This window comes from Corapipo altera, unplaced genomic scaffold, assembly GCF_003945725.1.
Source record: "Corapipo altera isolate COAL_440 unplaced genomic scaffold, ASM394572v1 142, whole genome shotgun sequence".
In the NCBI taxonomy this organism is placed as follows: Eukaryota; Metazoa; Chordata; class Aves; order Passeriformes; family Pipridae; genus Corapipo; species Corapipo altera.
In genome coordinates, this window is record NW_020884966.1 from 1,499,019 (window position 1) to 1,519,480 (window position 20,462).

At 59.3% G+C, this 20,462-nt stretch overlaps 2 protein-coding genes across 3 annotated transcripts in view; both read left to right on the plus strand.

The window, feature by feature from the left end:
* Positions 1-18,814, plus strand: part of KCNH6 (potassium voltage-gated channel subfamily H member 6) — a 34,363-nt gene extending 15,549 nt beyond the window's left edge. The window contains exons 5-16 of one of the 2 annotated variants that reach the window (XM_027664909.1): positions 857-1,169; positions 2,721-2,932; positions 7,233-7,661; positions 8,396-8,795; positions 9,075-9,274; positions 11,312-11,564; positions 12,309-12,502; positions 14,039-14,138; positions 14,413-14,700; positions 15,439-15,619; positions 16,991-17,189; positions 17,543-18,814. In XM_027664909.1, coding sequence (XP_027520710.1) covers positions 857-1,169; positions 2,721-2,932; positions 7,233-7,661; positions 8,396-8,795; positions 9,075-9,274; positions 11,312-11,564; positions 12,309-12,502; positions 14,039-14,138; positions 14,413-14,700; positions 15,439-15,619; positions 16,991-17,189; positions 17,543-17,830 — 3,057 coding nt within the window. In that variant the 3' untranslated portion in view covers positions 17,831-18,814. The remainder of the gene's footprint in view (positions 1-856; positions 1,170-2,720; positions 2,933-7,232; positions 7,662-8,395; positions 8,796-9,074; positions 9,275-11,311; positions 11,565-12,308; positions 12,503-14,038; positions 14,139-14,412; positions 14,701-15,438; positions 15,620-16,990; positions 17,190-17,542) is intronic. The other variant, XM_027664910.1, reaches the window with a different exon arrangement.
* A 1,279-nt stretch (positions 18,815-20,093) lies between these two features.
* DCAF7 (DDB1 and CUL4 associated factor 7) overlaps positions 20,094-20,462 on the plus strand; it is a 16,821-nt gene continuing 16,452 nt past the window's right edge. The window contains exon 1 of the mRNA XM_027664832.1: positions 20,094-20,301. Coding sequence (XP_027520633.1) covers positions 20,164-20,301 — 138 coding nt within the window. The 5' untranslated portion in view covers positions 20,094-20,163. The remainder of the gene's footprint in view (positions 20,302-20,462) is intronic.

The following is a 20,462-nucleotide window of genomic DNA, read 5'->3' on the forward strand; positions in this document are numbered from 1 at the left end:
TGAAGCTGTGCAGTGCACTGGGATGTTTGGGGTGCACATACACATGGAAGATGTGGATTGAGGACAACCTGATGATCAAGTGGGGGCAGCCCTGCAGCTCCAAGGGCAGCCAGCCCCTCCTGGCACCACATCCTAAAACCTGCCCTTAAGTCCTTAGGGGTGGTGAGAAGTGCCAGTCCCTCCTACAGGTAGGATTGGAGGGGCACAGTCCCAGGGGGTTCTGCTCCAGAAGGTGGTTGCTCTGTGTCTTTAATGACATTGCAGAAGTCATTAAAGGCTGGAAACTCTTTAGGTCTCCAGGGAAGAAGGTTTAGCCATGGCTAAGGGTGGCTGTAGGAGAAGGAGGACCAATATGGCCAGATTTGCAAACCCAGCAGCTCCTGCAGTGGCTCCTGGTGCAGAGCACAGCCTCTCCCACAGACACCAGCACAGGACCCCGGGCACTGACCCTCGGGGGTGGCCTCAGCTCTTGCAGCAGGTGAGGGGAGGGCAGGTCCAGTGGTGGGTCATAGGGACACCTCAGAAAAGCGCATGGCAAGGCAGGTACTCCAGCAAGCCTGTCCCTGGGCTCTGCTCTTCTCTTGCTCTGCTTCCCGGCTGTGCAGCATCGCCTTGCGAACACCCCGCGGTGACCCAGCCTCTGGTGGGAGCTGGTGGGAGGTGGGAGCTGCCAGGTCCCCAGGGACTTGGTCGCCTCACTCCAAAGCAGGTCCTGGTCCTGGTTGGAAGTGACCCCGGGAACTGCGGTGCTTCCCAGCCCTCTGCCCCTCCTCTCACCTCCCCCGGCTCCCTCTCCTTCCCCCCCAGCACGCGGGGACTCCTTCTAATACAACGCTTTCTCCTGGCTGTCTTAAAGCCTGGTGGTGACTCCCTGATTTTGAGGGACTTGAAGACATCGCCCAAGGAGAACTGTATGCAGTCAGAGACCGAATCCCTCCTGGAAAAGGAGCGGAGGCCGAGCCTGGAGGCCGACCCCACCCTACAACACTCGTCCCCGAAACAAGAGCCTCCCCTGCCGGGCCCACAAGGGTCGTACCCCGCGTGGGGTTTCTTTCGGTCTCGCCCTGGGGGCAGCTTCCACAGCCTCCGCAGGGTCTCCTCCTTGGACAACTTTGAGGCTGCGAGGTCTGAGTTCCAGAGAAAATTCAGGGAAAGGAGGGCAAACTCAGGTAGGGGAAAACCCCCGGAGCTGTCGGTTTTCTGCGGGAGCCAGGGCCCTGGGCAATGGCCCCGGCACATCTTGGGGGGGAGGTCTTGGTCTCTTGTCCTGCACTGCTTTTCCTCTGCAAAGTGGAGATAAGGTGGGGTCTTCTCCCCAGATCCACTGGACTCCATGCGACTCCCTGCGTAGGCAGGTCCTGCTCTGTGCGTGGAGCCATCCACGGTGTTGTGTGTGAGATGTGAGACTGTGTGAGGTTGCTTTCGGCTGCCCCACACGAGGGGTGTCCCACTGCCACCCCACCTCCCCGGGAGGGAAGGGAGGGGTCTGCAGGCACGTGCAATGTGAGCTGTGTCCATGTGTTGGAGGTGGATGAGACACCAGCCAGGCCACTCTGGAGGGATGGAGAGAACACACCTCCATCATGGTATTGACATCCAGACCTCTTGTTCTCATGAGAGTGACGATGACAAATTAGATTAAGGTCAGGAAAGAGAAGCTTCAGTAACTGGGGATGGACAGAGATCAGTCTGTGGTGTCTGGCATGAGAAAACAGGGTGGAGGATCATGATCCTCAAATAGTCACAGGTTATGGTCCCTCAGGAGGGGACACAACGTAGAGGGAGGGAGGGGAATGAGAGGGGAGAAGGGTGGCAACTGGTGCTCACCAGCACCTTTGCAATGTCTTCAGACACCTCCTGCCCACGACACCACCTGGGTCAATGTCAGAGCACAAGGGATAGAAAGGGTAGAAAGCTGGAAACACAACCCTGCCCTGCCTGGAGGAGATGGAAAGGTGGGAACACACTGGGTATGGTGCTTGGGGATGATCCTGGAGCCCTGGGTGTGGGTACGTGCTCCCATCCATGACAAACACACTGCCACAGCCTTGACCATGAACCTCCAGGGCTTCCTTCCTGGTCCTGCACTGGGGTCACCCAGAGAGGCAGGTCCCCTCTGTCAGGATCCAACCCCAGGATCCAGCTCCTGTCAGGATCCAGCCCCACAACAGCTCTTCTTCCAGACAAAGCTCTGACCTCCCTACCTGGAGCATGGGGGTGGAGGATACACCTGAGTGGGGACATCATCCAACTGCTGCTCAGTTTGGTGGCCAAACAACAAGGCAGCAGCTCAGGAGCTGTGTTGGTCAGGCAGGGGTGGAGGACAATAACCTCCTCCATCTGTTTTCTTGCAGTTTTGGCATCCCTCTCTGATAGGTCTCATTGGGGCTGGTCCCTTACCTGCTACAGTCTTCAGGGATAGCACAGGATATTGGATGCCTCTGTATCTTGGTCTGAGCCCCCTGAAGGAGATTTAATGGTAAAGAGATAGGTGATGTGTCTGACGAGCAGCCCCCTCTTAGGTGTCTTGGGTCAGGCATCCCATGTCTGAGCCACACTGAAGAAGCCAAGCCTTTATGGCCAGGCAGACATTGGTGCACCTTCTGGTGGCACCTTGTGGTGGTCCCCAATTCTTGGGGGTCCCAGAGTGAGGCGGGGGCTCTGCAGGTCAGTTCCTGCTCACACTGCCCTTCTCAACGCTCCTCTCCATCCTCTTGCAGAGGCTTCCCACGTCAAACCCAACCCCCCGAACTCCACCTCGGACTCGGACCTCATGAAGTACCGGACCATCAGCCAGATCCCCCAGTTCACCCTCAACTTCGTGGAGTTCAACCTGGAGAAGCACCGCTCGGGCTCCACCACGGAGATCGAGATCATCGCTCCCCACAAGGTGATGGAGCGCACCCAGAACGTCACCGAGAAGGTCACACAGGTACGTGGGCGCTGAGAGGCCGCCGAGGCAGTGGTGGCATCGTGGTGTTGCTGCTGGGGGACAGTCACAGCCACTCCTGTGGCTTTTGGAGATGAGGAGCAGACAGGGCACTGACAGCTGGAGATTCCACCCTGGGAAATGCCAGCATCCCTGTGTTTGGGTTTTCTCTCTTGCTCTGAATGGCTGGAATGCTCTTTTTATTCCCTTTAATGAATATTTCTGGTAATTTGTCGCTGAGGGAACACTGGCACGGACTGCTCATGGTGTGATGGTGGCTTTGAAGGGGACACGTGTGAGCATGTTTGTGTGTGCACGTGGCTTCATTTGGGGGGGGAGGCTCTGGCCTCTCTTCCTGACCCCAACGCCAGGGATGGAGCCCCCAGGGCGCTGCTGATCCTGAGGTGCTCACCTGGTCCATGCCAGGAGCAAAGGTGGCCACGCCGAGGGCCACCAGATCCCCCGGGAGACAGCAGGTGGCACTGCACTGTCACCGACACGTGTGGCACTGCCTGTGGCTGAGGGGGACACGTGTGGCCGTGCGGTGTCACCTCAAGGGACGCGCGTGGCGCTGTGCGGGCGTGTCGGGATGCGGGAAAGGTGCCGCCGTGTCCCGCGATCCCGAGGAGAGAATCTGAGGAACGGGATGAAACACATCCAAGGGCACCTCCCACTGCTGCCAGCAGCAGCCCAGGGCAGGTTTAGTGCTAATGCAGCCATCTGAGCCCAGAAAAGCCTCTGGTCTTGCAAGTCAGCTCCAGCAGAGCGGGGTGCTCTGTGGGGTTCTCCTCCTGCCTCGTGGCCTCCACGTGTGGCAGAGGGACCCCCTGCTCCCCACAGCACGGGGCAGTTCTTAGGCTTGTTTTCCCCCAGGCTTGTCCCCTTCACCCCAAACCCCAGGTAGTGCCTCTGATCTGGGGGTGACTGCAGTGACCCGGAATCAGTCCCTGAACTCCAGCAGGATGGTGAGCAGCCTCCATGCCCTGTCCCCATCACAAGGGACACCCCCACAACAAGGGCCACTGTCCACACTGGGGTGACAGTGGCATGGTGGTGTTGGCCACTCAGTGTGGGGACAGTAGCTGATTGTGGTGTGACAGGATTGCAGCTGACGGGTCCCTGCAGGACCCCAGAGTACGCAAAGACTGACCTTCCCTTCACATTCAGTCTCCAGATGGGATGGGATAGGATGGGATGGGACAGGACAGGACAGGATGGACCTCTTCTCCCCTCTATATCTCCCCCTTCCATGGGGGACCCAGGCATCCTCCCTGTTCTCACCCCGACGCCCCCTGAACCTCCCACAAAGCCAGAGCTCCCCTCTCCTGGCTGATAAATAATTCATAGCGAGACAGCACTAACAGTGTCTAAAAATACCTGCTGGTGGGCAGGGAGAGGAGGCAGGGGCAGTTTGGGGTGGTCTGGCCCCACAGCAGGGGAGGGCAGGTCACAAGTGCAATGAATGTGCTGGGCATGGCCTGCCAGGGCTGTGGCTCTGGGGCATAGCTGGAGGCACATGGGGATGTTGTGGCGTTGGTGTCACCAGGCTGGGGTCCTGTTGCAGGTGGTGTGTGCCCCAGTCCCCTGGACTGTCCCAAGGATGGTGGTGGAGCTGGGCAGGAGGATGCTGGGGACAGGGATGGGGGGCTGAGCTGTGTCAGGATATGGGCTGGGAGGGACACCGGGTCAGTGCCTGCCTGCAGCCAGCACCCTGGGCCTGATCCTGCCCAGCCCCTCATGCTTGAGGGTCTCCTGGCGACTCTGGAGTGCCCCCCCTCCCCAGCTCAGTGCCCCCATCCCCAGCACAGGGCAAGGGACAAGGAAGGCACAGGGTGCTGGGCACCACGGGGCACATGGCCTGGGTTAGCCCGGGTCATGGGAGCCTCCCCCCCTCTGTCACCCACAGCCCTCACACACCCTGCTCCCTCCTCCCTCCTCCTCCTCCTCCCTGCTGCAGCTCCCTCACTCACTGCCCAGCACCCAGCACCCAGCACCCAGCACCATGAGCCTGCGGCTGCGGCTGAAGCCGGTAAGTGCAGGGGGAAGGGGAAGAGGGAAGGGGCACCCACGGGATCACCATGGGGGGCAGCCAGCACTGCCACCTACGGAGACTCCTGAGGCCACCCAGGCCACCAAGGGTGACACCCACAGCCCTCCCCACCCCCCAGGGGCAGAGAGGGACAAGGCTGCAGCGGCTCCCTGGCTCTGCATTGGTTTGGAAGCTATTTTGCAAGTTGTTTCTTTAGCCTTTCCTGCCTCCGATCCTTGGGGTTGTGGTTTTTTTATTAATTCCTGCCTGGAAAACGACAGGTCTTGACCTGCTCTTGCCTCTACCGCAAGATGTGGGTGCCAGGAGCAGGGATGAGGGGCAGGGCAGGTGCCCCAGCACAGGGAGCAGCATCTGGGGGCCTGAATTCACAACTGTCCTCACAGAGTTGCCTCCAGTCAGGCAGGCGAGGATTCAGCCGCTGAGGGTGGGAGCGTTGCTGGTTTTCCCTGAGACAGGTGTAAGAGCCTATCCCAGGTCCCCTGGGTACATCTTAGTTTGGGGATCAAGGTTTTACCGGTGCTGCCCTGCCCCTTCCCCGCCGTCCCCGCGGGAGCGCAGCCCCCAAGCCCATCCAGCGCCTCGCTCCCCTCCGCCCTCAACGATTGCGTTTGGGTCACTTTTTCCAATCCCTCCCCTCTCCGTCCGCCAACGGACGTCGACGGCTCCCGCCACTCCATTGGCGCTCCCTGTCCCCCACGGGGGCCCCGGCATCGATCGGGTTTGATTAATCCACGCCGGGCTCCCGAATGCCCTTCGCAGCCGCATGCCTCCCGCCCGCCTGGCCGAGTGCCTGCGTGCCTGCCTGGGCGATGCCAGGGCCCGAGCGCTGCGCCCGCCGTGCCCTCCGCTGCCCGGGCGCGTGGCCGTGGGGGCCCCCATGGTGGACACCCGGAGCCCGAGGGTCAGCTGCCGCCTGGGGCGCCGGGCGAGCTGCAGGCAGGTAGGAGCAGGGGGGCTCCTCCGGGGCGCGGGGCCCCGCCGGTGTCCCGGGGCGGTGGGACGGCTGGGGTGGGTCAGCTCTGGGTCGCGGCACCAGGAGCCCCCGGGAAGCCCTTGAGCACTTGAACGAGATGCGAGATCCTCCTTCCTGTCAGCGCAGGAAGGGTCAGACCCTTCTTGCAGGTGCTGATGCCCATCAGTGATGGTGCCCATCACCGTCGCCTCGGGACATGTGGATCCTCCTCTCTCCTCTCTCCTCTCTCCTCTCTCCTCTCTCTTCTCTCCTCTCCTTCGCAGTCGGGCAAAGAGGTGCCTTTTAGTGGGGGCTCAGTGCTGGGAGACAGCACTGGGGTGCCCCTCATCCTCCTCTGCAGCTGGCACTGGTACCCGGCACCATAGGGACACGAGGGGACCATAGAGCGGCAAGGACAGGCAGGGGGGATCTGTCTACCCCCCAGATAAGCCCCTTGATGCCACTGCCCCTTAGCACCCCAAGCAGCCCCAGCCCTCCCATCCCCAGGGCCTTGCATTGTGCCCCCAGGGTGGCTTTAGAGCCCGTCAGAAGCTGGCGCTGGCCCTGGAGGGGGAACTGGGACAGGCCTGGGACGTGTGGGGGACTCACTGGTGCTGTGGGTGACCTGGGGACACATGACAGCATGAGGGGGGTGCCTGCACACTTGAGATGATGTTTGCACGTTGGTGGCCACAGGTCACCCCCTCCCTGGGGATGCTCAGATGGGAAACAGGCATTGCCTGGGGCTGTGCTGTGAGTGGCCCAAGCTGTCCCCTCTGCTTGGAGGATGACTGTGCCGGAGGGACATCCAGGAGAAGGTCTGTGCTGAGACCAAGAAAGGCATGGTGCAAGGCTTGGGAGATGCCTAATGTTCTGTAACCCTCGAGGCCAGGCCATGGCATAGCCATGGGATGGCATCTCCAAGCTGTAGCCCTGTGCCAGGGACAGCCAGCAGCTCCCGAGCTGGTGGCACTGAGCCGAGGGCAGACGGAGGCAGGGCAGGAGGCACTTTCCTCTCTGCTGGCATGAAAGGCTCAGAAGGGCACAAAGCAGGGAAACAGCTGCCCCAAGGGTGCTCTGACAGACAAGGAGCCAGGCACACCTTGGTGTCAGCCACAGTGGGCAACTCACCCTGTGGCCCCCTGGGCAACCATATGAAGCCAACAAAGGTGAAAAGGTGTAGGAAATGCATTGTGTGCTCCTGGCTGCTCTACCAGCATGTGGGAGCCCTTTCCCTGGTTCTTGGCCTTATCCAGCCTCTCTCCAGGTCTCCCACCCTTCTCACACCCATCTCCTGGCAGGTGCTGTCCCTGGGTGCCGATGTCCTCCCCGAGTACAAGCTGCAGGCGCCGCGCATCCACCGATGGACCATCCTGCACTACAGCCCCTTCAAGGCCGTGTGGGACTGGCTCATCCTCCTGCTGGTCATCTACACAGCCGTCTTCACCCCCTACTCGGCCGCCTTCCTGCTCAACGAGGAGCAGGTGGAGGAGAAGCGCTGGGACTGCAGCTACTCCTGCGACCCGCTCAACATCATCGACCTCATCGTGGACATCATGTTCATCGTGGACATTGTCATCAACTTCCGCACCACCTACGTCAACATCAACGACGAGGTGGTGAGCCACCCCGGCAAGATCGCCATCCACTACTTCAAGGGGTGGTTCCTCATCGACATGGTGGCCGCCATCCCCTTTGACCTGCTCATCTTCCGCTCTGGCTCTGACGAGGTAGGGTCTGCAGGTCCATCAGGACAGGAGGGGACCCCTGGGTGGATAGGGAGAGATGTCCGGGAGAGAAAGAGAGGGATATGGATGTCTTGATGTAAGTGGTGGATGGCTAAACCCACCACTTAGGAGAGGGGTGGTTTAGTCAGAGGATGGATAAGGATGTCACGAGAGGCTTTTATTAGGCAGCTGGGACTTGGGATTTCATTGTGTATGCTCAAACAGCCCCACAGACCCTATAACTGCTAAGACAGTGTCTAACTGGACCCACTCCCCTTGCTGGGGCTGACCCAGCAGAGCAGGCTAAGGGGTTATTTAGGAACCAGCCCCACACTCCAGTGAGGCTGAATTTGGGGTTGCATTGCCAGCCAGACTCAAAATGTTGGCAGTGGAATGGCCCTGTGGTTCCTGCACTACCTGAAGGCCCCACATCTGGGAGTGAAAGACAGCTGTTTTGGGAGCAATGGTTGGCAAGATGAGGACCCATGAGGAAACATGAGGTTGGCCTTGGCTCCTCTCACTTGCTCACCCATAATCCCAGAGCTTGTTGCCTTTATGGTCAGGACGTGGCATGACTCACCTGACCTAGTTCAGAGGTCACCTCCAGGACAAGGTGATTCACGCTCTAGAAATGCATTTATATCCTTCAAAGGAAGCACGGGGCTCGGCTGGGGACGTGCCTTTGGCCGGATTTATCCTTTTGCTTGGCCCTGAGGCTTCTCACCTCTCCCCTGCAGACCACCACCCTCATAGGCCTCCTGAAGACCGCCCGGCTGCTGCGCCTGGTGCGCGTGGCCCGCAAGCTGGACCGCTACTCCGAGTACGGAGCAGCCGTGCTCTTCCTGCTCATGTGCACCTTCGCCCTCATCGCCCACTGGCTCGCCTGCATCTGGTACGCCATCGGCAACGTGGAGAGGCCCTACATGGAGCACAAGATCGGCTGGCTGGACAACCTGGGAGACCAGATCGGCAAGCGCTACAACGACAGCGACCTCTCCTCCGGCCCCTCCATCAAGGACAAATATGTCACTGCCCTCTACTTCACCTTCAGCAGCCTCACCAGCGTGGGGTTCGGCAACGTGTCGCCCAACACCAACTCCGAGAAGATCTTCTCCATCTGTGTCATGCTCATCGGCTGTGAGTGCCCGCGCGTGTCCCGCTGTCCCCGCCCCTCGTTTGGAGTTTGGAGGGGCTGCTCAGGGGGGAAACGGGGAGAGCATGTGGGGTTTTAGCAGAGCATCTCCCTCTGCCTGTGCCTCTTCTGCACAGACAAATGGATGGGGTGATAGAAATACAGGTTTCAGAAACCTCCTGGTTCTGGGCCCAAGGGAGTTATGGGGTTTGGAAATCTGCTGTTCTGGGTCTGATGTAGCTGGACATGCATCTCCCCCCCTGAGTCCTGCCCTCTCCTTGCAGCTCTGATGTACGCCAGCATCTTCGGGAACGTCTCTGCCATCATCCAGCGTCTGTACTCGGGCACTGCCCGCTACCACACGCAGATGCTGCGGGTCAAGGAGTTCATCCGCTTCCACCAGATCCCCAACCCCCTGCGGCAGCGCCTGGAGGAGTATTTCCAACACGCCTGGTCCTACACCAACGGCATCGACATGAATGCGGTGAGTGTGGGGCAGGGAGGCCACTGTCCTCATGGCACCTTGTCCTGAACAACCTGGAGTCTGGATCTGGGTCCACCCAAACACTTCCAACCTTTTGACCGGGGCAGAGATGAGTTAGAAGACTTGGGAGGCTGGAGGCAGGCTCTTTGCTCACCCGTCTCCTGCATCTCCCTTTCTCCTTCTCCCCTTTTTCTGTCCATTCGTCCACATCTACCCAGAGGTTGCATGAGGGCATCTCTTGGCCAGAGAGCAGGTTTGGTGAGGAGCTCAGAGGCCCCATCAGCACCGAGCACTTTCAGGCCGGTGTCTGTTGGTGTCAGAGCCGCGGAGCAGGTATCGATCCAGCTCCTCTCCACACCGCCGGTTGCTAAGCAAAGTGCATCCTGCTCTCGCAGCAGGGAAAGGAGGGCATTTAAATAAACCTCGATCCATTTTAATTAGAGCCCAGAGAGGCAGCTGTTTGTTAGCAAAGGGGGGATCAATGGCGGAGCTGTGCTGGAGAGGCGCCGTGGCTCCCGGCCCGGCGCGAAGGCTTGTGCCGATGGCGCCGGGGTTCCACAGGAGTGGGGAGGGGGCTTGGCCAAGGAGTCCTGGGCTGGGGCAGAGGTGGTTGGACTTGGCTCATGGCCACAGGATTCAGTGCACAAATGCTCTGGCTCGGCCAGCAGCAAGGCAGAGGAATGAGAAAGGACGAGGCAAGCAGAGAGATGAGAGCTGGTACTTCCTTTCTCTTGGCACTGGGCAGGTCATTAGCCCACTCATTCCCAGTTCATGCTCCTTTTCTTCATAAGATTTGATCCTCCCCCATCCCTGAGCACCATCAGGGCATGGATTTGTATGAATTCAACCTCTCCATCTCAAGCTGCTGCTGCCACATTAAACAACTGGGCAGCATCTGGGGGTTTGCTGCTGGGAGAGCTTTGGGGTCTTCTCCCACAGAGGAGACAACATGGGCCGGATGTCAGTGGCAATAACTAGAAGCAAACCCATGGTACCCTATCAAGAACACTGTACTGACTTAGTGCAAACTCAGGACACAACCCCCCTGTGAGAGCTGTGCTTGACGTGCCCCCGCTCGCACCAATTCCTGCTGGATGCTGCTGAGACACAACACGACCTAATCAATCACCCCACAGCCCGATCAATCCACCCACCCCTGATTTCCCAGTAGGGAAACTAAGGCACTGCTGCCAGCCTGGGAGATCAGGATGGAGCCAAGAACAAGTCGTGCTCAGCAGCCCCAGCATGGCTCTTCCAGATTTGGCCACCAGCGGGATGTGAGCGGAGAGGACAGCGAGGGGGACCCCAGGGCCATATGCTGCTCTCCTGAAAAAACCCCATCCCAGGTGGATTTCACCGTGGCACCATGAGTCATTGGTGGCAGCAGCTTTGTCCATATTGTGAGTTTTACCTTGATTTCACCTTCAAGTTCAGCTTTTGTTCACCATGAGGTGTTTGCACAGGTATATTTAGCTGGTGCTGCACACAACTGTCCTGTGCTGCTGCTGCTGCTGCTGCCTCTTGGCATTCAGGCAGGTGTTGTTTAATTAAGGTTTTTGTGCTCCTTGTGCCAGTTTGTGCTCTTGTTCAGCCAAGATTAGTGGGCGTAAAGATGAAAAGGGGGATATGCCACCAGTGGGTATAAAGAGATTGATCTGGTTACTGTTATTTATTGCTTGGGAGTGTTTTTGTCCCCAGCCATGAGCAGTAAAAGCCGGTGACAGGCAGGCAGGGATCCACCAGGGGAAGATCAAAAGATTATAGAATGATTTGGGTTGGAAGGGACCTTAAATGGACCTTAAAGCTGATCTTGTTCCACTCCCCGCCATGGACAGGGACACCTTCCACTAGCCCAGGTTGCTCCAAGCCCTATCCAACCTGGCTTCCCAGGCACAGGAAGATGTCCTCAGCTTTGGCTCTCTGGGTGCACAGGCTCTGTCTGGCCCCGTTGTGTCGCCCTGCGTGTCCCACAGCCCCCTGTGGCTGTCCCTTCCCGGGGACAGTGGTGTGATGGCATCTCTCCTTTGCTCTCCACAGGTGCTGAAGGGCTTCCCCGACTGCCTGCAGGCGGATATCTGCCTGCACCTCAACCGCACGCTGCTCCAGAACTGCAAGGCTTTCCGAGGAGCCAGCAAGGGCTGCCTCAGAGCACTGGCCATGAAGTTCAAGACGACTCACGCCCCGCCCGGGGACACCCTGGTGCACTATGGAGATGTCCTGACCACGCTCTACTTCATCTCCAGGGGTTCCATCGAGATCCTCCGGGAAGACATCGTGGTGGCCATCCTAGGTGGGAAAGTCCTTCGTGCTGAGAGGGCAAGGGGTGGTGGGCGAGGGGCAAAGGGTGGTGGGTGGTGGGCAGTGAGCAGTGGAAAAAAGGCTGGCAGGTGAGGGTCACAGAATCACAGAATCACAGGATATGCTGAGCTGGAAGGGACCCACAAGGATCATCCAGTCCAACTCCTGGCCCTGCACGGGACACCCCAACAATACATCCCTGAGAGTATTGTCCAAACACTCCTGGAGCTCTGGCAGCCTTGGGGCCGTGCCCACTGCCCTGAGGAGCCTGGTCAGTGCCAACCACCCTCTGGGGGAAGAACTTTTTTCTAATATCCAACCTAAACCTCCCCTGACACAGCTTCAGGCCATTCCCATGGGTTCTATCACTGGTCGCCACAGAGAAGAAATCAGCTCAAAGGACTTTTACTCCTCCTGGAGAAGGGAAATCTGTTCCTCAGCCTCCAACTGGTCACCACACCAGTGGACAGGGAATGGAGGGTCCCTGTGGTAGGCCAGGGAGAGGCCACAAGGAGTGAGGAGAGCAAGGCATGGTTCAGCAGTCCCCAGCCATCACTGATGACCCACTGCCCCAGCTCGGTGTCCCCATCAGTGGTGGCTTTCACAGTGTTATCCCCGGTGTCCACAATCAGGGTCGGGGTTACTGGGCATCCCCTTGTTTGTGAGTCCCAAAGTGAGGGCTGCTGGAGCTGGAGTGGGTGCCCACCTGTCCCTAATAAGCTGTCTCTTGGCACAGGGAAGAACGACATCTTTGGGGAGCCCATCAGCCTCTACGCCCGCCCAGGGAAGTCCAACGCCGACGTGAGGGCCCTGACCTACTGCGACCTGCACAAGATCCAGCGCGAGGACCTGCTGGAGGTCTTGGACATGTACCCAGCCTTCTCTGACAACTTCTGGAGCAACCTGGAGATCACCTTCAACCTGCGAGATGTGAGTGCCAGGGCTGCCCCAGCCAGGAGTGTGGGCAATGCCTTGAGTTTGGCAAGTGGGAGGGCAGAAGCAAGGGTGTCCACGGGTGCTCCTCGATCACTTTGGGGGTGGACTGGCCAACAGCCACATTTCCCAAGGCACTCTCTGTGTGGTTATGATTCCCCTCTCCGTGTGGTTATGATTCCCCCCCCCAGCCCAGCAAGCATGTGCATACTGCATGTTCCTGGGTTCTTTGGAAAAGGTGGCCCCACAAGCCAGGTCAGTGGTGTTCTGCTCTGCAGCACTTGTAAATCATCCCCAGGACTGCTCCAGCCTGGGCAAGCGGGTCACACGCACATTTTAAGGCTGTTGAAGTATCAAATATTCTCAGGTTTCGTTGAGTTGGGTACCGGTTTCCTCTGAAAATTCCTTTCTAAATAATCAGGTTTGCAGTCCCTGAAAGGCTTGGAGCATGTTTGCTACTGCTGTTGATTCTCATAGTTTATGACTGAACTTTGTCCTTTCCTGCCATTTTTTTCAGAGGCCTGGTAAGATAGAAAAGAAAGTCAAATTCCCTCCATGTCCCGTCCCACTCTAGGATATCCTGCCCCACCTCAGGGTGCCCCTTCCCTCCCCATGGTCCTGACACCTTCAACTCAGTCTCAAGCAGCAAGGCCAGGCTCAGGGATCCCTTGAGCTCTGCAACCAGCCCAGGAGGCTCTGGGTGGGACAGGGCAGTGCTGGAGAGCAGGAGGGAGCTGGACACCAGTCCTAGGAGGATGTGGAATGGGCTGTAGCCCCTATGGTGTGCAGAGCCATGGCACATGTGAATGAGACATGGCACCCATGGGTGGGATATGGCATCCATGGATGGGACATGCCATCCACGGATGGGCTGTGGTATCCATGGATGGAAAACAGCCCCCATGGATGGGCCTTGGTGCCCATGGGTGGAAAATGGCACCCACAAATGGCACATGGCACCCATGGATGGTTGTGGTACCCATGGATGGACTGTGGCACCCATGGATGGCACATGACACCCATGGATGGTTGTGGTACCCATGGATGGACTGTGGCACCCATGGATGGCACATGACACCCATGGATGGGTTGTGGTACCCATGGATGGACTGTGGCACCCATGGATGGCACATGACACCCATGGATGGGTTTTGGCACCCATGGATGGACTGTGACACCCATGGATGGAACATGGCACCCATGGATGACACATGGCACCCGTGGATGGAACACGGCACCCACAGGTGGGAAACGGCACCCATGGATGGGCCCTGGTGCTCGTGGATGGTTCATGGCACCCACGGATGGACTGTGGCACCCACAGATGGGTTGTGGTACCCATGGATGGACTGTGGCACCCATGGATGCAATGTGGCATCCGTGGATGGTACATGGCACCCACGGATGGACTGTGGCACCCACGGATGGGAAGCGGTACCTTTGGATGGGACAAGGCACCCATGGGTGGGCTGTGGCACCCACGGATGGGACATGGCAGCCTTTCCCTGGTGACCAGCCCCTCTCCTCCCTCAGGCAGACAGCGTTCCCCGCTCCCCCCTCAGCGAGGACTACGACTGCACCTACCGCCGGGCCCGGCGGCGCAAGCACTCGCCCTGCCCGCCCAGCAAGCCCGGTGAGTCCATGGGATCAGCACAGCCTGGCCTGGGGAGCTGGGGCAGGGCTGGGGAGTGGGATCATCCTTTAATTAGTGCCCTGGCAAGCACCCCAAGGCAGAGGCTGCTGGTGCCCCTGTCCCTGCAGACCACCCTGGGGGCACCCAAACTGCTTTCCCTCCCTCTGTCCCTCCCCTCAGGACACCCCCAGCCCTACAGGCGCCCTACAAGGGACGGGGGCTGATTTTTCCACGCGTGGCACTCCCCAGATTAACCTGTTGTGCTGTCCCACAGACCCAGACACGGGCATCTCTGATGCAGAGCAGTATCACACCTACTCAGAGCTCACCAACCCGCAGGACCCGCTGAGTAAGGACCAGTGGGACGACGCGGGCAGCAGCACCTCTCCCTGCTCCCAGACCAGTGACGACGAGGCCAAGACCGGCAGCCCTGTGAAAGCTGAGCCCCTCCCCACGCCCAAAAAGGATGAGCTCGCCCTGCCCTCGCTCAGCCTCGTCACCCCCAGCGCCGACCACGCAGAGGTCGGGAAGCAAGGAGCAGAGAGTAGCCAGTCCTACGCAGGTACCCAGGGCTGCAGCCAGAGCTGGCAGGGGGCTGGTGAGAAAGGCTTGGGCATGGGGGCCTTGTCTGGGGACAGAGCCAAGGATGGGACGTGGATTTGAGAGGAGCCAGGCTGGTAGCAAGGGTCTTTGCTGCCTTTTGTCCCCAGCTGTATCTGCTCTGTCCCTCCTGTGCCCTGTAGTTTCTCCCAGCACCCAGAGACCCCTCTAGGACTGCTCCAAGGGGCCAAATGACTTCCATAGTTGTGTTGTGTGCCAGTGTGATGGACTGTCCCTGAGCATCTTGGGTGCCAGGGGGATGGATCCCCATAAGCCCCTCAGGTGTCAGGGTGATGGACTCTCTCTGAGCACCACGTGTGTCAGGTGAAGGCTCTCCATGTATGTCAGGTGAAGGCTCTCCATGTATGTCAGGTGATGGCTCTCCATGTATGTCCCAGAGATGGCTCTCCATGTATGTCAGGTGAAGGCTCTCCATGTGTGTCAGGGTGATGGTTCTCCATGTGTGTCACATGAAGGCTCTCCATGTGTGTCAGGGTGATGGTTCTCCATGTGTGTCACATGAAGGCTCTCCATGTATGTCCCAGAGATGGCTCTCCGTGTATGTCAGGTGAAGGTTCTCCATGTATGTCCCAGAGATGGCTCTCCATGTGCGTCAGGGTGATGGACTCTGGAGCACCTCCATGCCAGCAGGGCTGGAGGATGCAAGACAGAGGTGCTGAGGTGTCTCCTCTCCTTCCAGCCACCCCCCTGGACATCCCCAACATGTTCACCTTCTGGGAGGACCGGCGGCCGAACCCTGCCCCAGAGCCCCTGCAGCACATCTCCCTGGTGCAGAGCTCGCGGGACGTGCCCCTGCCCGGCGACTGCAGACCGGGGCAGATCGAGTCCAGGCTGGAGCTCCTGCAGGCCCAGCTCAGCAGGTGGGCAGGTCCACGGGGAACAGGGTCAGAGAGGACCCAGGGGGACTCTGGGCCATCACCTTCTGCTTTCTATAAGTGGCCACAGTGGGCTCTGTGGCAGCAATGCCACCTCCTGACCCCTGGGACACTGCGTTCCCGGGGAGGTGGTGGGAGCGCTTTGCAAATGCAGCAGCTTCTCAAAGGGCAAAGTTCAGGCCCTGGCTGCAGCCTAGCCCCTTGTCTGTCCCTGTGCCACCACCCCTGGGACCTGTCACCACCCCCAAGATCTGCCACAGTGTCACCACCCCTGGGATCTGTCACTTTGCCACTGCTTCCAAACTCAGTGCAAACGTGGACACAAAACCACCCACAGGGCACGGCCTGAGCCCTCTGCAGGCCTCCCCTTCCTGCTGCAAAGAGCTACAAGCATCCTCTTGCTCGAGCAAACAAGCCTCATGCACACTGTTGCTCTCTAAATAAGAAAAAATACATGATTTTTCAAACTGACAGTAGGTTTAGACTAGATATTAGGGAAAAAATCCTTACTGTGAGGGTGAGAAGGCCCTGGCACAGGTTGCCCAGAGAAGCTGTGGCTGCCCCATCCCTGGAAGTGTCCAGGGCCAGGTTGGACAGGGCTTGGAGCAACCTGGGCTAGTGGAAGGTGTCCCTGCACATTGCAGGGGGTGGCACTGGAGGATCTTTAAGGTCCCTTCCAACTCCAACTGTTTTATGATTTTTGAACAAGAGGGAAGAGCCCACACTGGAGGTGCAGGTTTAAGGTCCCCAGGCAGGACCCACATGAGCTCTGTGGGCTCTGCTGCCCTTGTTGAGCTCACTTCACCACACACCCATGTTTTGGGTGTCTCACCAATGCACCAGCCCAGCACTGGGAGACAGATCTGCCCCTCTGTAAGTGACACCGTAACTGTGCCCCGCAAGGGGGGCTGTACCTGCTCCTGCCAGAGCTGCTCACTTTAGTCAGGGCCAAGGCATTTCCATTTCTTTCTATTCCTCATTTAAAAGTGGTTGGCACCAACCTGCCTTGCTCCATCTGTCAGCACAAGCTTCTGGCCTGGAGAATTGATCCAGATTAAAACTAACCATTGCAATTTTTTCCCCCCTCCAGGGTAGTTTTAGCTTTTTTCAAATCCCCACTCCAGATCCCACTTTGGCTCCACATAAAATTGGGCAGAGGATGATTGAGAATGGCAGGAGAGAGATGGGAGGATTGATCTCTCTGGTTTGAAGCTCTCTAAAAACCTCAGTGAGCAGCAGGCAAAGCATCATCCCCCTCGGGCAGCGGAACGGGCACCTCCTCCCCAGTGCCTCCCCTGCCCAGCCGAGGGGTGCAGTGGGATGCACTGCACTAACACTGGGCTGCTCTGTCCCCAGGCTGGAGTCCAGGATGTCATCAGACATCAGTATAATCCTGCAGCTCCTGCAGCGCCAGCTGTCCCAAGTGCCACCCGCGTACAGCCCCATCTCGCCGTCCTCCCAAAACCTGGCCATGTACGGGATCCTCCCGCGGAGCCTGGAGCCCCTCGCCCCCTGTGCACCTCTGGAGGATGAGGAGACGGCGACCCAGGAGCAGGTAAGGTCACCCCTCCTGGCTCAGACCCTGGCTCAGCATCCTTCTGCCCTGGGCAGCTGGATCTGAGCTCCCTCCAGGCAAAGCACATCCAAACCCAGACAAAGCCCAATGGCCTTGACATGGGAGTAGATTTTCCCAGTGCATGGCTGATTTTGGGGCACAGCTGCCACCCCCAGCACTGCCAGGCTGCCCCACCAGCAGGGAGGGGAGGGGGTTCCTCTAATCTGAGGCTAAAGCGAAAAATGACATTTTGGGGCTCGGAGCCTGGTGAGGCTCCAAGGCTGATGAGGAGAGAGCGTGGCTGCTTTGTTTTGCTTCTACCATAACCCACTGGATTCCTCCTTTCCCACCAGAGCCCGAGCTACACGGAGGTAGAAAAGTTCCACTTGAAATCCAGGGACTCCTTGTCAAGCGGGATGCACCTCTCCGGGTCATCCGACAAAACCATGACAGTCCACTCGGAGCAGGAGCAGCACTCCCCGCCTCTCCCGAGCCCAGAGCCCCCCCACCAAAGGGCACCAAGCACCCAGGGACTCTTGCGGGGCTCTCGCTTCCCTTCCCTCCCTGAGCACTTGGAGGCACCTTCCGAGCACCAGGACATTCAGAGACACCTCTCCGACCCAGTGCTTCCTGGAAGTTAGAGACTGCAAGGCAAGTCAGGAGGAACCTCAACTGCAAGCTGGGTCAGTTGATGTCGATTTTGACTGCAAGGGTAAGACACTGGACAATGCCATTGGCTCAGGGGTATAATTTGTAGCTGTCTTCTGCCACCGTGAAAGGAAGCGTAGCGTGGCTGGATTCCAAGGTCGACGTTTTCCAGCGGTTCCCAATAGAGTAGGTTTCATTTGCACATTATAGTGAACCCAGAACAGCTCTTTCAGCCACCAAGGAGCTGGTTAGGCCAAAAGGTACCCACCGCCTCGTCCTTGCCAAGGCTTCCTCTCGAGAATGGCATGAGCCAAGCGACCACAGGAGGGCAAATCCACGGCTCTCAGCTGTGCTGGGAGCTCTCTGGAGCAGGGACCATGGGTTGGTACCAGGCTAAGCCCAGCAGAGCCCGTGGGCGCTGCAGAAAGGGTGGTCAGCACAGGAGGAGGGGGAGATCTCCACGGTGTGGTCCGTGGGGAGCTGCAGGAGGGAAGCCAAGGGCAAGGACAGAGGGAGAAGCTTGTCCTACTTGACTGCCACTGAGAAACTAAGGGCCGACAGCTCCTGCCACTGCAATGCTTCAGCACGAGTCCCACAGGGCACTGACTCCTCCAGCGAGGCCGATCACGCCTCACAAACCCCACCAACACCTCCCACACCTCCCCAGACAAATCCAACCGGTCACCGGCCTGGGCGTAAAGCACAAAACTCAAAAGCACAATCCCAGAGAGCTGAAAAGCCCCGGACGCCTCCTGTCCAGCCCTCCCCGCCAGCTTCTCTCTTTTGATAAAGGTTTGATAGGTGCTTCCTCCCGGCCAGCCCCTCTCCTGGCAGCATTCCCGTAGGAGAAGCCCACGTAGCGCCGCCGCCTTCGCCGCTCGGGTAGATGCTGTGACAGTCCTAGGCCGCCAGCTCAAGTCATGTATCGAGCTCCCTTCCAGAGTAGTCAAACTGTGAGCATCTCTTTCTCTGGAGTTTTAGTGTACACTTTGCTAATAAAGATGTTTTTGGCACCTGATGCGGGTGAGGGCTGTGCTCGTTGGGAGCGGCCGTGAAGTCGTCGTTCATTCCTGGCAGAGCAAAGCGATAAATCTGCCAAGACCCACCCCCAGAAAGGCTGTGGTCAAACCCCAGCTGCTTCATCCAGGGGGTGTGGGGCTAAGGGAGCCCATCTGCAGCTCTGACAGGTCAAGGAAGGAGCCAGGGGGGCTTTGCCTGAGGTGTGTTTGCAAGATCATTTCTCATACACAACTTGCTGGTCGTGTAGAAAAGCTGTTCCAAATCTCTGCTGAGCCTCAACTGCATCCTATTGGGAAGGAATTACTCGGCAAAGATCACACCAAGGGTCCTTGCAGGGAGCGGGGCTGGATGGGCACAGCCCTTCCCAAACACCCCCCCGGCATCCCCTGTGACGGGACACGGTTCCTGCGAGGATGGGACCGGTCCTGGGGGGTGGACCCAAGATCACCCACCACGGATCCCATATGGCGCCTATGGACAGACCCCTCGCCCCCATCGCGGGTTAAACCACCCACCCCACCCCCGCCCCCAGCTGATCCATCCCGGGATGCTGAGCCCCAGAAAGGAGCTCCCGCTTCCCCAGTAAGGCGCCGGGCACGCGCCAGCGGTGCTGTTGCTTCCAAAAATAACCCCCGTAATTAAGCTCCGGTTAATTAGAGCCGAGCCCTGCCCCGTCCGCCACCGGGCGGGGGCGGGACTCGAACCAGCGGAGCCCGACTGCCCCCGCCCTCCTCGGGCTGGCGTGACTGACATCGCTCCCAGCCAATCAATCACCGATAAGGGCTCAAGATCCCGCCTCCACCCACTGCGACCCTCAGCAGCCAATAAGATGTCGAGAATGCGCGCCCCCGCCCCTGAAGGGCGGGGCCCAGGGCAGCCATAGGTCACCCTGGCCGGAGCGTGAGCGCCTGTTCTGAATGAAGGACAAAGAGACCAATAGCAAACCGAGGCGGGCCGAACAGACGGGTGAATTAACCAATAGGCGCACCCTCCACTCTGAATGACAGACAGGGCAGCCAACCGGCGTGAAGTGGGCGGGGCTCCCCGCGTGGCTTCCGCTCCCGTTGTGTGAGGGGCCGAGTCCCGAACGGGCTCAGCGCCGCCGCCGGGGCCGCAGCGGGACCGGCTCCGGGGACCGACCGGGACCCAGCTCATCCCAGCCCAGCCCAGCCTGCCCCGCCACTCCGGGCCGTGCCGAGCCTGCCCCGCTCCCGCCGCCGCCGCGGGGGCCGGGCCGGGCCTCCCCTGCTGAGCCCCCGCGCCGCCGCCCCGCTCCCCCAGCCGGGGGCAGCCCCCCGGCCCAGCCATGTCGCTGCACGGGAAGCGGAAGGAGATCTACAAGTATGAGGCGCCCTGGACCGTGTACGCCATGAACTGGAGCGTCCGGCCCGACAAGCGGTTCCGCCTGGCGCTGGGCAGCTTCGTGGAGGAGTACAACAACAAGGTGGGGGACAGAAGGGGGGGACCCTCCGCATCCCGGGGTCGGGGGGCGCCTGGGCTCCCCCAGAGCCCTCAGGTGCCCCCCGAGGTGCAGGGGATGCACCAGACTCAGGGTGGTCTCCTCCCTGCTGATGGGACCCTGGGGTGCTGCTGGGTTTGGGGATG